The following is a 14,167-nucleotide window of genomic DNA, read 5'->3' on the forward strand; positions in this document are numbered from 1 at the left end:
CAGAGTGGTGAGTGTGCAGAGTGGTGAGTGTGCAGAGTGGTGAGTGTGCAGAGTGGTGAGTGTGCAGAGTGGTGAGTGTGCAGAGTGGTGAGTGTGCAGAGTGGTGAGTGTGCAGAGTGGTGAGTGTGCAGAGTGGTGAGTGTGCAGAGTGGTGAGTGTGCAGAGTGGTGAGTGTGCAGAGTGGTGAGTGTGCAGAGTAGTGAGTGTGCAGAGCAGTGAGTGCAGAGCAAGTGTGCAGAGCATTGTGTGCTGTTGAGTGCAGAGTGCTGTGTATTGGCAATGTTAATGACAATGCCCATTTATTTTTGATTTAAAGAAAAAAAATGTCATGAGCAATGACAATAGCTCTACCTTTAATGATGCCGAGACCATTGCATTGCAAATGCTTGTTTTCAGATCTGTCAGTCAGGTTTTGCACTCTTTCCGATGAGGTTTTGTCATCAAGGCTGTGGGGAATTGATGCCGGAGGTTGTGCATTACAATAGCTGTCCTCATCTGCAGGGCTATTCACAAAGAGTATTTTGGCTCTGCCTTTTCTGAAGTCTTCCTAGTGGAGTATAGAGTACCTTATGATTCTTTGCTAAAGATGAGCAGTGTACCTTAGGGGTGACAGAAGAGTTGACTAAATATTTGGAAACGTGCAAAGAGAAAGTTATCAAACCTGTAGCCCTTTGTGGGCTTTGCCTATTGAGGTCAGTGAAAAAGTGTCTTCAAAGAGTTTTGTGTGTGCGGGGGGAGTGTGTATGAAAGCGGAAGATGTCTTCTGTCTTAGTCTCGTGTCCCGCGTGTTGGTAGAATACTTGTATTGTAAAATGGGTTAGAACTTAATGGGGTGAAACGTTAGTGAGACGGGAAATTTTGGAAGTTAGCTGCTCTTTGTGAGCCAGTTACCTTAGAAGGTCTAGAAATAACAGCCAGAATAACCACTTTGTTTCGGTCATGCTTCTAATATGATCTGGCTCAAAGTAGCACTGCAGGCGCCAGCAAGAACACACAGCTGACCTGCTCGCAGTAAGTTACTATATGTGCTTGGCTGCTGGGCGCAGCAAATAGCAAATACCCAGCATCAGGTACCCATTGCTCCTCTAATTCCTCACCGGCCCACGTCAATACCACTAGTGGAAACGTGGGCAGGTGGAAGTAGTCCAAGCCGTCTAATGGGCTTATTGCAAACTTGTCTGCATTGCCCTCTCTCCCCTAACCCGAAAAGAAGTCCGAGGACTGGTATTGGGGCTCCTTTCCACTTCTGGACTGGTTGTAAAGAACTCTTGGCTGAAAATGCCTTCTTTTAGTTTAAGTGGATGTGAATGAACATTATGCTAATGAACAATGAAATAGCGTGATACACAAAATCACAATCTGTGCTTAGGATGTCAGGCATTTGTTGCATTATTTTCCTTTACAGCTAAATAGTGGTAACTGCTTAAAGCTTCTGACATGCCTGGTGTGCTTTTATGTGAGAATTTGTGTATGTAGTCCGTGTGACTAAAATTTGCTCTTGCTAAGACATTGTGCCTTGTGTATTTGTCAGATGTTTGCACAGTTTATAATCTTATGAATAGCTCTACCATAGGGGTGGTGTAGGAGGGTAAAAAGGAGTGTGTAGGAATGGTGAGTGGAGCAGTGAATGGTTTTGTGCGTTTAGTGGGCCCTAATTCTAGATTTCTATGGAAAAGAATTGGGAAAGATGTGCTACTGTTCCCCATAACATTAAATACCCGCAAGATTGTTTAGTTGCCTTGTATAATCATCTGTTAAATATGTATGCATAGCTTTGGCCTACTCTTCTGAGATTTGTGGCTTCGAGCCCTGCCCATTTTAAGTCCAGTTGTATCATGGTGCTTCAATTGGCCTTATAAATGGCATACTCACTGCTGAAACGTATGGATTGCTAACAAACAATCGGTACACTTCCCTTAAAAAATGTCGAAAAAACGTTGGCAACTCAGTCGGGACCATCCGTACTAGTGTGCCTTCACTTAGGCATACTTGCAAAGATTCCATTTTGAAAGTCAAGTTTTGAGTTACCATAATTTAACAAATTTCTCTGTTAGACTGTATGTTGCTTGGTTAACTGTTGCACAAACTGATTTATTTTTGTGCAGTCACCTATTGAGCCACGGATGTGGTTGGAGGTAACAGCAGCAACGGTAAATGCATTCAAAAGGAAATAGGACAAAAAAAATGTCAAAGCTGTAAGATTTAAAAGGCTAACGCTAGAGCTTAAGACAGGCCTGCTATGAACCACTAATGAAAATAATGGGCCGAAAATATGTCCAGGCATGTCTGTTGAAACGACCAAAGTAGCTTTTTTTCAGGGTTTTGTCTATTCTATTCGAATTCTATTCTATTCTGTTCTACGCACTGTTACCCGTTTGTGTCCTGGCCCTGCATGGCAAATCATCTAAATTGAAACTGGATAAGTTGTAAAATGATTGAAACAAAAAGAGTTTTTAAAGACTTCCAGAATCTAAAAATATCGGGCTCAGCACGAAACACAGACAGGCGTTTGTTCCAGCCTTGCGGGGTAATAAATGAAAATACGCGTCTGCCAACTCTGGCCTGGTAGAATTTGGGCTCACCCACCCGTTTGGAAGAGGATGAGCGCAGTTGTCTGGCTGGCTTGTATCATGTGAACATTGTGGAGAAGTAGTTGGGACAATGCGTAGGGAACATGGCTTTGTGGCCATGGCAAGCCAGCTATGAACTGAGCTCTTTATTCCCTAACTAGTCCCATCTGTAAGCTTTTAGGATATTTATAGTGAATGTTGGTATAAAGGAGGAAATGAAAGTTAATTGTATGTATTGTAAGTGGAAGACATTTTTCTTTATAAACATTGATATAACATCCATGTTAAAGAAATTTGAGCTTTCACGGAAATAAATATATAGTAGATCTAACGTGTACGCATTTCAGGGTTTTCAACAGAGAAAAATTATGCACAGATGGGTCTGCAAACCCAGAGTATTACTTATAATTTATTTCAAATAATGAAGCAATTTTCTGATTTTAAAACTTCCTAAATTCAATTCTCACAGTTTTAGGTCTTGCCTAGAGACTGCCACGATGATTCATTTCTAATGAAAAATCTATACTGGTGATCGCTCAATCTTTTAAGCCAAATTTTTTTAAATGGACATATTTTCATCAAATTCTATGTAATTGTTTTGTTACTGGCTCTCATGTCTCTGAAACAGTGCCATCTTTGTATTAATACTGTTTAACTACACCAGTGGTATAGAAATAAAAGTAAAACAGACTTCTGAATACTGTACTCTTGGAAGTGATAGTAAAAAGTCTGATAACTGTCAAAGAAAGATTTGATTACGTAACTACAGACGTTAAACACATACTTTTCCTAAGTCTTAATGTTCAGTTCTAAGGTCACATTTGTATGCTAGTATTCCGTTTACCAAAATACTGGGCTAATCTAGCATTTATAAAAAAAATGCTATATACTACCCAGATTGCCACTACAGATCCAACCTCGCCCATGCGCTAGGAGTGACTGATGCCACAGAGCATACTATATGGATAGGGATCTATACCTGATGCCCATATTGCTTCTAAATTGTATATTGCCCCCTAAGTATTAGAACCAAAACCTTAAGGATTAGTACCTCAAGGGCTCTTTAAAAGAAGGTAATGGGAAATATTTATATGTTGGAGCATTAAAGGAATCCATAATTTGATAACCCGACTTGCCCTGTTCGTCCAGATTTGGCTTTAATATACAATCCCAGCTTATTTCTAAACTCTACATCACAAACATATCGCAGATACCTTTACTATTTGATTTACATCTTAGTGCTTAGTTTGCTGTCTAGAAGACTACCCATTCCCATGCTCATACTTTGAAAGTAAGGGTTTTGAATGTAGCTGCTATTGGAGGGCTTTGTGATTAGGTCTCACCTTGGCCGGCCTTGCACTTGCTGTGTTGCTGGACGAGGGTACCATGATTTGACTGCCTCATACTAAGCAAATTGGGGCACTATTATTTGAGTGTGGTTTCTCTGTAATGTCTGATGCTCTTCCTGATCTTTGATACATGCAGGGCCTCTGTAACATGGCATGCACCAGAGATGACCTTCCCTTTCTTTGTCTTCTTTTTCTTTATTTTTGGCTCATAATTGTATCTATAATCAGTCCTGATTTTCTCTGTTGAAAATATTTTTTCCTAAACTAGTTTCCTCTATCTTCCTTCCCAGGGAAAGGTGGTTGAAATTCACTTCCTTTGACTTCAGGGAACATGTCCTACTTTTTAGGTATTCAAGGAGATCTGGACAAGTCCTTAATGTGCTACAACGTTCTGTGCAGACTGCTCGCTCGCAATTCCAGTTTGAAATTCTCTCTTCCTGTTCCACACTGTTCTCCCACTTTACTGTGTGCTCCTTTATCTTTTCTATGTCCTTTGGCCTGATCTTTTAGTAAGCGTTTTTTCCCCAGACCAATTTTTTTCCTTCAAAGGAGCAATTTTCTTCAAAGTTAATACACAACGTGCATTCAAATGTGGAGCCTGGTGTTGCCATTGGAAATAATAGACCATATCTTCTAACTAAGAAATCCCATTAAGTTGTAGCAAAGAAGACCTGGGGTTGACATTTGTAGTGGTATACCATCAATTTTAAAAGAGTATATTGTTTGTAGCATAAGTAGTTTTAATAGTTGCAACCAATGTGGCAAGAAATCTGTTCCTCCTTACAACTTGTTTTTCTTTTGCAGCACCAAGTCCAAGAAAACTTAAAATATACTCTGGGACACAACTTAATGGCTTATTTTCAAGCAGTTAGTAGACGACCATGTATTTTGCACAGACTGCTGCACTGCACAAGCACTTTACTTTATTCCACCTGAACTTAATGTGCTGCTAAGGAGTGATAGCTGGAGACTGCAAGTTCCAAATCTAGTGACCTGGGTCCGACCTTTGTAACTAGACACTAAATTGCCTCACCAGTTGCCTCAACCCTTAGATACACTGTTGGCGGCTGAAACAGGACATAAGAAGTTGCGCAAAGATGTACAAATAAGTGCAGAGTCTTGGTCAAAGGGTCAGGGTATAGAAGATGGGATAATCAATGAATTCATCTCAACAACAACTGCTACTCTCATTCCATTTATAAAATCCGTTCAACAAGATCTGTAAGCAAGCGTGTCAACATAAAAAGAGAAGGAACTAAGTTGTTTGTCTAACAATTACATTTTTACTTCTTAAGCTAAAAAGTAAGAGCAAGTTGTAATTCCCAATTATTTCAAGATCTAAGATGAGTCAGTATATTCGTTAACTGATGAGCATGTGCTTCCTCTTGTCTCCCAGGTTAAAATCTTGGTGTTGTTGCTCACAGTAGTTTTTAGATAACACGGGCTTACTTCCCGTGCCAGAATTAGATCTTGTATGCAAATCTCCAATCATTCATGTTGATTCAAGTGTGGATAAAAATCTGAATTACATTTTAAGATTTAGCGTTTTCGCTGGAAGCGCTTGAAATTTTGAACAAAAGGTGACTCCTCTGCTCTGATTCAACCATCCCTTTCAGGAGGCTGACACGACAGTGGTGGCGGGCGTTTTTACTTTGTGAACTTGGAAGAGATGTCAGATCTTATTTCACCATTTTTTTAATGTTGCTTGTGTACGGGCAACATCTTGTTCTATACGACGGCCCCCTTTTTCTCTCACTCATGATCACTCTGCGAATACACCACCAGCCTAATTTAATTGATAAGTATTTGCCACACTTCGGATGCAACTTCTAAGATTCTTAACTAGAAATCGAATACCTTTGAGGCCCAGGTGATTAGCTTACAAGCACTTGCCGGGTCAATAGCAGCAATAGATGCTAGATTTAACCATCTAATAGAACATCTCAGTGGTATTAAATCTGACAGTGCCCCTCCACCCTCTCCCCCACCCCCTCCAAATACATAAAATACATATCTTTTCAATGTTGGTGTACTCTGATAATAAGTTCATATCTCTGCCAGGTATTATGCAATCAGTGCTTGCAATATGGAGAAAATTACAACAGAGTCTAAATCAATTATTAGTATTTACGTGGCACAGCTATCCAGTGACAGGGAGGCATTGCCTCTTGTTTGCTATTCTACAGCTCATCTCAGTTGAATCGAGGCAATGTTCAAACATTAGATGCATTTTTATATCTGTGTGTAAGGAGGAACTTAAGTAGTACAGGTAGCGAACTTCAAAAAAAAAGTTGAAAGAAATAAATGTGCAGAAAGTTCTGACACCTGTTCATTTTTACTAAGGGTGCAACAATTCCCTTGGAAGTTGTCTTCATCCGAATCTATGTAACTGACCTTTCTTCTGACTTAACACCCTTGGCTGTGTTTTCCTATTGAGCAAGGGGTAATAGGCAGCTGTCGCTCTTCCTATCACCTGTCGCTCTTCCTATCACCTGTGTTCAGTTGAGGAATAGCACAAACCAGGCTACTAAAGCTACTCCTCCTTTCTTCTCTAAGGTGTGTGATTTGCCTCCCGGTATCCATGATTTAACCTAGGCCACAATTTTTCAAGAATAAATGCAAGTATCCAGACACCTCGGTGCATGTGGTATTTAGCAATCGAATAGGATACTTCTATCATCATTCTGATAGAAATAATTACTTGAACACTCCCACCTGATTCTTGATCTGAAAGCTACAGCATTTTAAACAAGTGCCAGCTGGGAATATCGTGTGGATAATCTTCTAGTACAGAGAAATTGTGCTCCCAATGTTGGTCTGCTAGTCAGCATTAGAGTCGATCCATCTACAGTCTGTTTGATGTCACCTATTTGGCCCAAGAGTGAACTTGGTTTTATTTGACCGCACAAATCTAGTTGTAAAAAATGTAAACCAGTATTTGTAAAGCGTGAACAATTATCCGAATGCGTCAAGGCGCTAGGGGGCCGTCGGGAAGATTAAGCGAGTTATTGTCCAGTCACATGGTGCTGGGCTGACCTGCCGCCGGTGCCTGGGATCGAACCGTGAGGCCCGTGTTACGTTGTCAGTCGCCCTGGCTGCTGCGCCACACCTCTTCCCTTTAGTTCACAAAGACTCTAAGCAAGATGCACCATAATTGGTGAATGACTAGGGATATCATCACATTTCTAACACCAGAAAGTTTCCTGTCATTTTAAATCGCTGCAACATATTGTAATGTCTGCGTTAACAGGATAATTTGTCTTATAACATGTCAAAAGATAGCAACACTGAAAAATGTATAGCATCTGCTTGTTTCTTTCTCTCAGGAACTACAAAGATCTAGCCTGCAAGTGTCCTACTTATTAATTGAAGTAGATCGATTATTTGCCAGTTATTTTACAAGTGCATGTACTGATAAAGGATGTCTAGCTTGCTAATAAACAAATTGTTCTCTATTGTAAAGTTAACTGCCACTGATGCCCACCTGACGTTAATTTGCTTCTCAGTACCAAAGATCCTCTGTGGGCCAGAGGGTAGTGCAACCATGCTCTCGGATAATCCTAAAGTGCAGTTAGGTACGGGATTCCATACAGTGTGCTATGTTCACTTAATGTACATGGGCTTCAAACATTAAGTGATGAAAACTGGTCTTGTTTAATGGCTTCTTTGCTTCAGTGTCACATCACCTTTTGTGATTGTTAGGGGATCACTCGTAATGCTTCTGCCAAGGCATATTTCAGGATTGAAGCGTCTGTCAGAGGACCAAGAACTACATGAGCCTCTTGGTAAGAACACTATTATCTGACCTGTACAAGTCTCAGGGTTTGATAGTCCATGGCAATTGGAAAGCTACTATCACCATTTTGTCATAGGTACTTGGGTGTAAAAGAGTGCAACAGACTGAGTGGTAGCCTCTTAGTTTCTGTGGCCCACAGTTATAAAGCTAAATGAGAAGAAATGGCAGCCATTATAGATGCGTGTTTCTTGACCACAAGATTCACAACACAATCGCACTCCGTTAGCACTGTTTCCTCAATGTAGTCAATAAAGTTCATTCAAATATTGTTCATGAATAAAGTTGCATTTATTTCTTTTTCTTGCTTGTTATTTCAATCATAACATTCCTTTATAGGTTTAAATCTCAGTTGAGAAAGAACGCCACACGCCAGAATACGAAAAGGAGTTCGAGGAAGAGAGAGGTCCGCACAGAGCGGATACACGTGTGACAATCGGACATGCATATAGGAAGTACGCTTACTCTGGAGGAGGACTAAGAGAAGTCCCCTGAGGAAGAGCGCAGCTCGAAATGCATCGGGCATAAAAAAATGTGAGATTTAAACCTATAAAGGAATGTTATGATTGAAATAACAAGCAAGAAAAAGAAATAAATGCAACTTTATTCATGAACAATATTTGAATGAACTTTACTGACTACATTGAGGAAACAGTGCTAACGGAGTGCGATTGTGTTGTGAATCTTGTGGTCAAGAAACACGCATCTATAATTGTCAAGCACCTCTATGCTCAGAGAGAGTATACACATTCAGCACCACTGAACTTGTTACAATTTGAGTACTATTTTGAACATTCATACACCTAAGGAGTGCGGGACCACAACATATTTGGTTTCATAAGAAATGGCAGCAGCCACATCCTTGAATATCCAAATATTAAAATTGAATTTGATTTTTCCAAGGTGTACGGTGAGATGGGGGGTTATATTATTTAACATTTCTGTTTGCCAAATAGTCAATATATTTACCAAGTACCCTTATTGTTAATTTATTTGATTCATGCTTTAGTACTGGAATTTAACGAGAGACATATTTTTGTAATGGGAAACTTTAGTTATTTACTTTATAGCTTATGTGGTATCTCAGGCAAGTGGTCTATTAGTACAGCTAGTTGACAGCAGAGGTACCAGCTGCTGTTCTGGCTTTATGGTCATGATATCGAAGCACTGGATTGTAGGTTTTAGTCTCACAGTTCCATTAATTAAACTCATTGTGTCTTGGGGCATAGTGCTGTGTTGAACTAGACCTTTGTCAGTTTACATACCTTTAGGATCATTTGAGATTTCTGGCTATATACCCAACTTGTAGGTGATCACTTTCAGCAGGTGGTCTTCTTTTCACTCCATTATTTGGGTAAGTGAACTGACAGTATTCTGTTGTGTTTACTCTTGGGAGCAGACTAAAAGGATTTGCTGTTCACAACAATCTAAAACATTTTTTTTCTATTTCTAGAGTTTATCAATCTGTGTGGTGGGTTTATTGAGGCACATTGTGGAGAAATAATGTGCTCTATTTGGGAGCAAATAATCCTTTGCATGGGAAAGCTCTGCTCTTTTCATCTCTACATAATCATGATGTGACAAGTACAAAATAATATGCCAAACCTGGTTCACTCTGTTAATGAGTACAATTAACCTACTAATCACGCAATAAAATACCTTTTAGTATTGTGTTAGACCTAGTAAAGTGTACTACGTGTGCCCAGGGTCTTTAAATTAAATGCTACTAGTGGGCCTGTAGCACTGATTGTAAAGTAGCTCTTTAAACATGGCTCATGCCTGCCACTGCAGAGCCTGTGTGTGCAGTTTTAAACTGTCATTTTCAACCTGGCAAGTTAATCTAATTGCCAGCGTCAAATCTTCCTTTTTATTACATATAGGTCACCCCTTCAGGAGGGTCCAGGACAGCCCATGGGCAGAGTGCAATGTGTTTAAAAAGTAGAACATGCACTTTTAAGTTTTACATGTCCTGGTAATGACATACTCTTTAAATTCGTTTTTCACTACTGCAAGGCCATCTCCCCCCTAGGATAAAATTGGGATTGCCTTATTGTCTTTTATAAGTGTAACTCTCAAATGAGAAAAGATGAGACCTCCATTTCTGAAAATGCTACTTTTAGGAAGATGCCTTTTTCTTATTGTATACTGAATACACGCCTGGGATGGTTGACAGCTGGCTTACTGCATTCCCGCTAGATAGCCACATACAAAGTAAGTGTAGGTGTGACTGAGTGGCCATCTATATGCTATTGGGTACTCCTGAGAAGGATGTGAGTGAGGAGCTGACACTTATAACTGAAAGGCCTGTGTCCCGTCCCCACAGAAAATGGGAGTCCGGAGCTGACACTTATACCTGAAAGGGCTGTCTCCTGTCCCCACAGAAAGGGTTGCACATGCCCCAGTAGTGAGTCTGGAGTCAGGGCAGGGAAGAAAGGGAATTTCTGCACTTCAGATCATCTCTTTGAAGTCTCCCCTACTTCAAAGGCCCAACTGTGTATAAGTACTGTAACTCTGGCACCACCAAATCAAAACACTTCTCGACCCGAGGACATTCTTCTAGGAAGAAGGACTGGTGGACTGCTGGGGGACTGCCACTTTGCTGAACTGCTTTGCTGTGTTGGCCTGCTGCCTCTTGCCTGGGAGTGAGAAGAACTGGACCTGCATCTCTACATCCCAGAACCAAAGTATCTCCAAGAGCTTGTTGGCTTGCCTCCTGTTTTCTGGAGTCTCAGAGATATTAAAGACTTCTTTCTTCAGCTTGCAACTATCTGCTGTGAGTCCAGCTCTGCCAAGTGGTGCAGATCTAGTCCTAGGCCCTTGGAAGTGAGTACCATGTGCTTCAATCAAAGTTCATGCATCGACGACGTTGCGCCTTTCAGAACTGGTGCATTTTCCTTGACACAGACGCATCTCCACTGTTGCATGCACCGCGGACACCGCATCGACGATTGCGCAACACATCGTCCCCCGTTTCCTGCACATCTATGACATCTGCGCCAACGCATCGCTTTGTGCTGCTTGCATCGCCCACAACCCTGCCGTCCAATGACTACGCATCGCCCTATGTTCATTGAATCTTGACTCTCAATGCATCTTCAACTTTGCGTAGCTCGGAATCAACACCTCCCCTACATCTACAGAATCGACAGCGACTCACCGCCTCCTTTGCTTCACTCATCGCCTCGACGTCGACGCATCCAAGGTACTGTTCAGGACCAAGACTGGTTCCTATGCCCGACCTGCACTCCATCGTGGGCGACCTGAACGTTTGGATTTGCCCCGGTCAAGTGTGACCAGATAATCCCGTTTGGCTCTATTTGTTTCTATCCACTACAAAACCATTTGTTCTTTAAAAATTCCTATCTTGACTTCTACCTATTGGATTTGTGTTGTTTTGTTGTTGTTTTACTCATAAAAAATATTCTCTATTTTTCTAAACTGGTGTGGAGACTTTTTGTGGTGTTTTCACTGTGTTGCAGTCTGAAGTTGCACAAATACTTTACATATTGCCTCTTAAGTTAAGCCTGGCTGCTCTGTGCCAAGCTGCCAGAGGGTGGGCACAGTTTAATTTATGGTGCGTATCTGACTTACCCTGAGTAGGATTGTGTTTCCTGCTTGGACAGGGTGCATACATCTTCCAACCATAAACCCAATTGCTAACATACTGCGATTACTGTTCTTCTTTTTATTTGTTATTTTCACAGATTTTAAACATTGTTGGGTTCTGGTTTGGTGAGGTATGTAATGTAAGGCATGTTGCATTATTTTCTGACCGTAGTTCTTTCTTTTGGGATAGTTCTTTCTAACACTAAACATTGTTCTCCTGCAAGCCATAATGCTAGCCATTGAAATTGATGGTATTATTTGTGATAAGCAACAATGTCCGATGCAGGTTATGAGCGGGGGTCGTGAGCATTCACAACCCCTTTATTTCTGTCATGTGCTGTATTTCAGTAGATGCATGTGCACATATTAAATGCCTTTTCTCTGTACTCAACAGCTAGGGTGTCACAGCCTGCTGAACTTCATTGGATGGACTACCTTAGAGATAATTTCTGCTTTTTGTTTATTTCTGCAGGAGACCTTTGACAGAGCTAAGGCTTGGGTGAAAGAACTCCAAAGACAAGCCAGCCCAAACATCGTGATTGCTCTTGCTGGAAATAAAATTGATCTGGCAGAGAAGAGAATGGTGGAGTATGAAGTATGTTACCAGTTTTTGTGTGTCTCTGTGGAAGTTACTTCATTTGTGTCACATATAACATAAATTGATTCACTTTTGATGATTTAGTCATTGGATCTGGTGCTCAAGAAAGGCATTGGATTGAGAGCTCAGGGACCTGGAGTTCACAGTAGTAGTACAGGATGTTCACTGTTGGCCAAGCAGAGTTCAGAATCCATGCCTGTTAACTTCCTGGTCCGTCTTCAGACAACAGTAATGGGACTACCACTCTTTTGTTCGTTGTTAGATGCCTTTGCTGGAAATAGCACAAGAGGACTACAGAACAATGCAAAACCGATGACAGAGCAGGAGGCAGAGTGCTGTGTTGTCTGGGGGAGACTGGAGGGTGAGAACAACTAACATTTGGAATTTGAGCAAATTGCATGAGGTAGAGCACAGCCTTATATAAAGATTTCTGATGGATACATCTAACTGCAGATTCCTCACCTTTTGAATATCGAAGGTTTCCGTCCAGGTCGGGAAACTCTTCAATAGCACTCCCATGCCAGTAAGGGACGCTGGCTCCACCTCTGACGCCTTGTGACGTCACTAGAGCCATAAACACCCCCATCATCGTTATGACTTCATTTCCCTTTTCCTTTGCCATCCCCACCTTCCGGAGCTCTCCATAGCTCCTCATGAGTGTTGACGCTGGTAACCATATTTCTTCACAAACCTCAGTTAGGTGCAGATTTCTTTCAAAGTGTCTCTGCCTAAGTGGTCAGGATTCAAGCATTGTTGGGACTGTGATGGACATATGCCTTTTCTCGACCCCTCAACATCGGCTTGTGGTGCCTACGACCATGACAACAACGCCTGTGCGTCATGATGCACCCAAAAGCGCTGGACGTGGCCATCTGTCACACAGTAATTGGGCGGCCTGTAGACATGTTATACCTGCTGCTCCCATCCACGGAGGTCAAATCCAGCATTCTCTCTGAGGTCCTGAACTCCATAACCCACACAGCAGAACCCTTACTTCCATTTAATGAGGCTCCGACAAAGTCTGTGCTAGCCATGTGGGAGAAACCAACAACTTCTGATGCTGCCTCAAGGCTGAATGCCGGGTGATATAATCCAGCTCCAGGAGATTCCAGCTTCTCATCAGCTCACCCATCCCCTGAGAGCCTACTATTGCAGGCTTTTTGTTCCACTAAACTGGCACTGGGCTCTTTTCTCTCTACACCAGCTGACCAGGAATCAAAGAAGCTAGAACAGTTTGCCAAGAAAATGTTTTCGGCAATGAATATAGATTAATGCCACCTGCCTTCTTGGCAGAAATGTGCATGCTCTGTTAGATTCCACACTGGCAGGCATCCCCTTTCTTTTAGATAACCTGCAAACACACGTCACAGAACTGTTTGGAGATGGTCAAGCTGTCGCAGTTGATAGTCTGGCCTGGAAACAGCAGATTCAGTGGCAAGAGGCTCGGGACCAGTGGCAAGAGGCTCGGGACCAGTGGCGGCTGGTGACATTTGAAAGTGGTGAGGCGTAAAAGTTCGGACTCAGTGCCTTGTGGCGAGCGAGCAAGCTTGACCATCATAGGGAAAATTGAAAGACGAGTTGGCAAATGGTGCATATTCAAGCAAATTTGAGAAAGCTAGAAAGTTAATAAAGCAATTTTGAAAGTGTACTTATGACATCAATTAAGAGATTTCTTAGGATTTTGGCATAGTTAGCTGCTTATTCAGTATAACTAGAGAACTTCATAACAGACTTTGAAACTATTAACCAACTTTGAGCTTCTCATTTTATCGATCTCAGAAGGATAAAAGGCTGTGATAACCTGTGGAGATATGAATGTGCAGCGACTATGGTACGCATTGGAACTGTTAAATGGACACAGTCCACTGAGATATTTTAATGGCTTGTGTGCTGCAATATACGTCACTGTACACTTTCCTTTGGAAATCAATGTCTGCTCTATGCTTGTCTTATGTACTTCAAACTCCACTGTACACTTTCCTTTTGTAAATCAATGTCCACTGTTTGCTTGTCTTATGTACTTCAAACTCCAATGTACACTTCCCTCTTGTAAATCAATGTCTACTCTATGCCGGTCTTATGTACTTCGAAGTCCACTGTACACTTTTCTCTTCTACATCAATGTCCACGTTGTGCTTTCTTTACGAAATTCAATGCTCACTGCACACTTTGCTCTTGTGCATCAATGTCCACTCTATGCTTATCTTCACCCACCAATGTCCACTCTATGCTTATCTTCACACACCAATGT

At 41.5% G+C, this 14,167-nt stretch overlaps 1 protein-coding gene across 3 annotated transcripts in view; it reads left to right on the forward strand.

Annotated features, from left to right (window-relative positions):
* The window catches only part of LOC144822711 (ras-related protein Rab-5B-like), a 306,529-nt gene that overhangs the window by 204,268 nt on the left and 88,094 nt on the right, over positions 1–14,167 (forward strand). For all 3 annotated transcript variants that reach the window (XM_078680519.1, XM_078680518.1, XM_078680520.1), the window contains one exon: positions 11,791–11,913. In XM_078680519.1, the coding sequence (XP_078536645.1) occupies positions 11,791–11,913 (123 nt within the window). The remainder of the gene's footprint in view (positions 1–11,790; positions 11,914–14,167) is intronic.

The sequence above is a fragment of the Lissotriton helveticus genome, chromosome 3_1 (genome assembly GCF_964261635.1).
Source record: "Lissotriton helveticus chromosome 3_1, aLisHel1.1, whole genome shotgun sequence".
Taxonomy (NCBI): domain Eukaryota; kingdom Metazoa; phylum Chordata; class Amphibia; order Caudata; family Salamandridae; genus Lissotriton; species Lissotriton helveticus.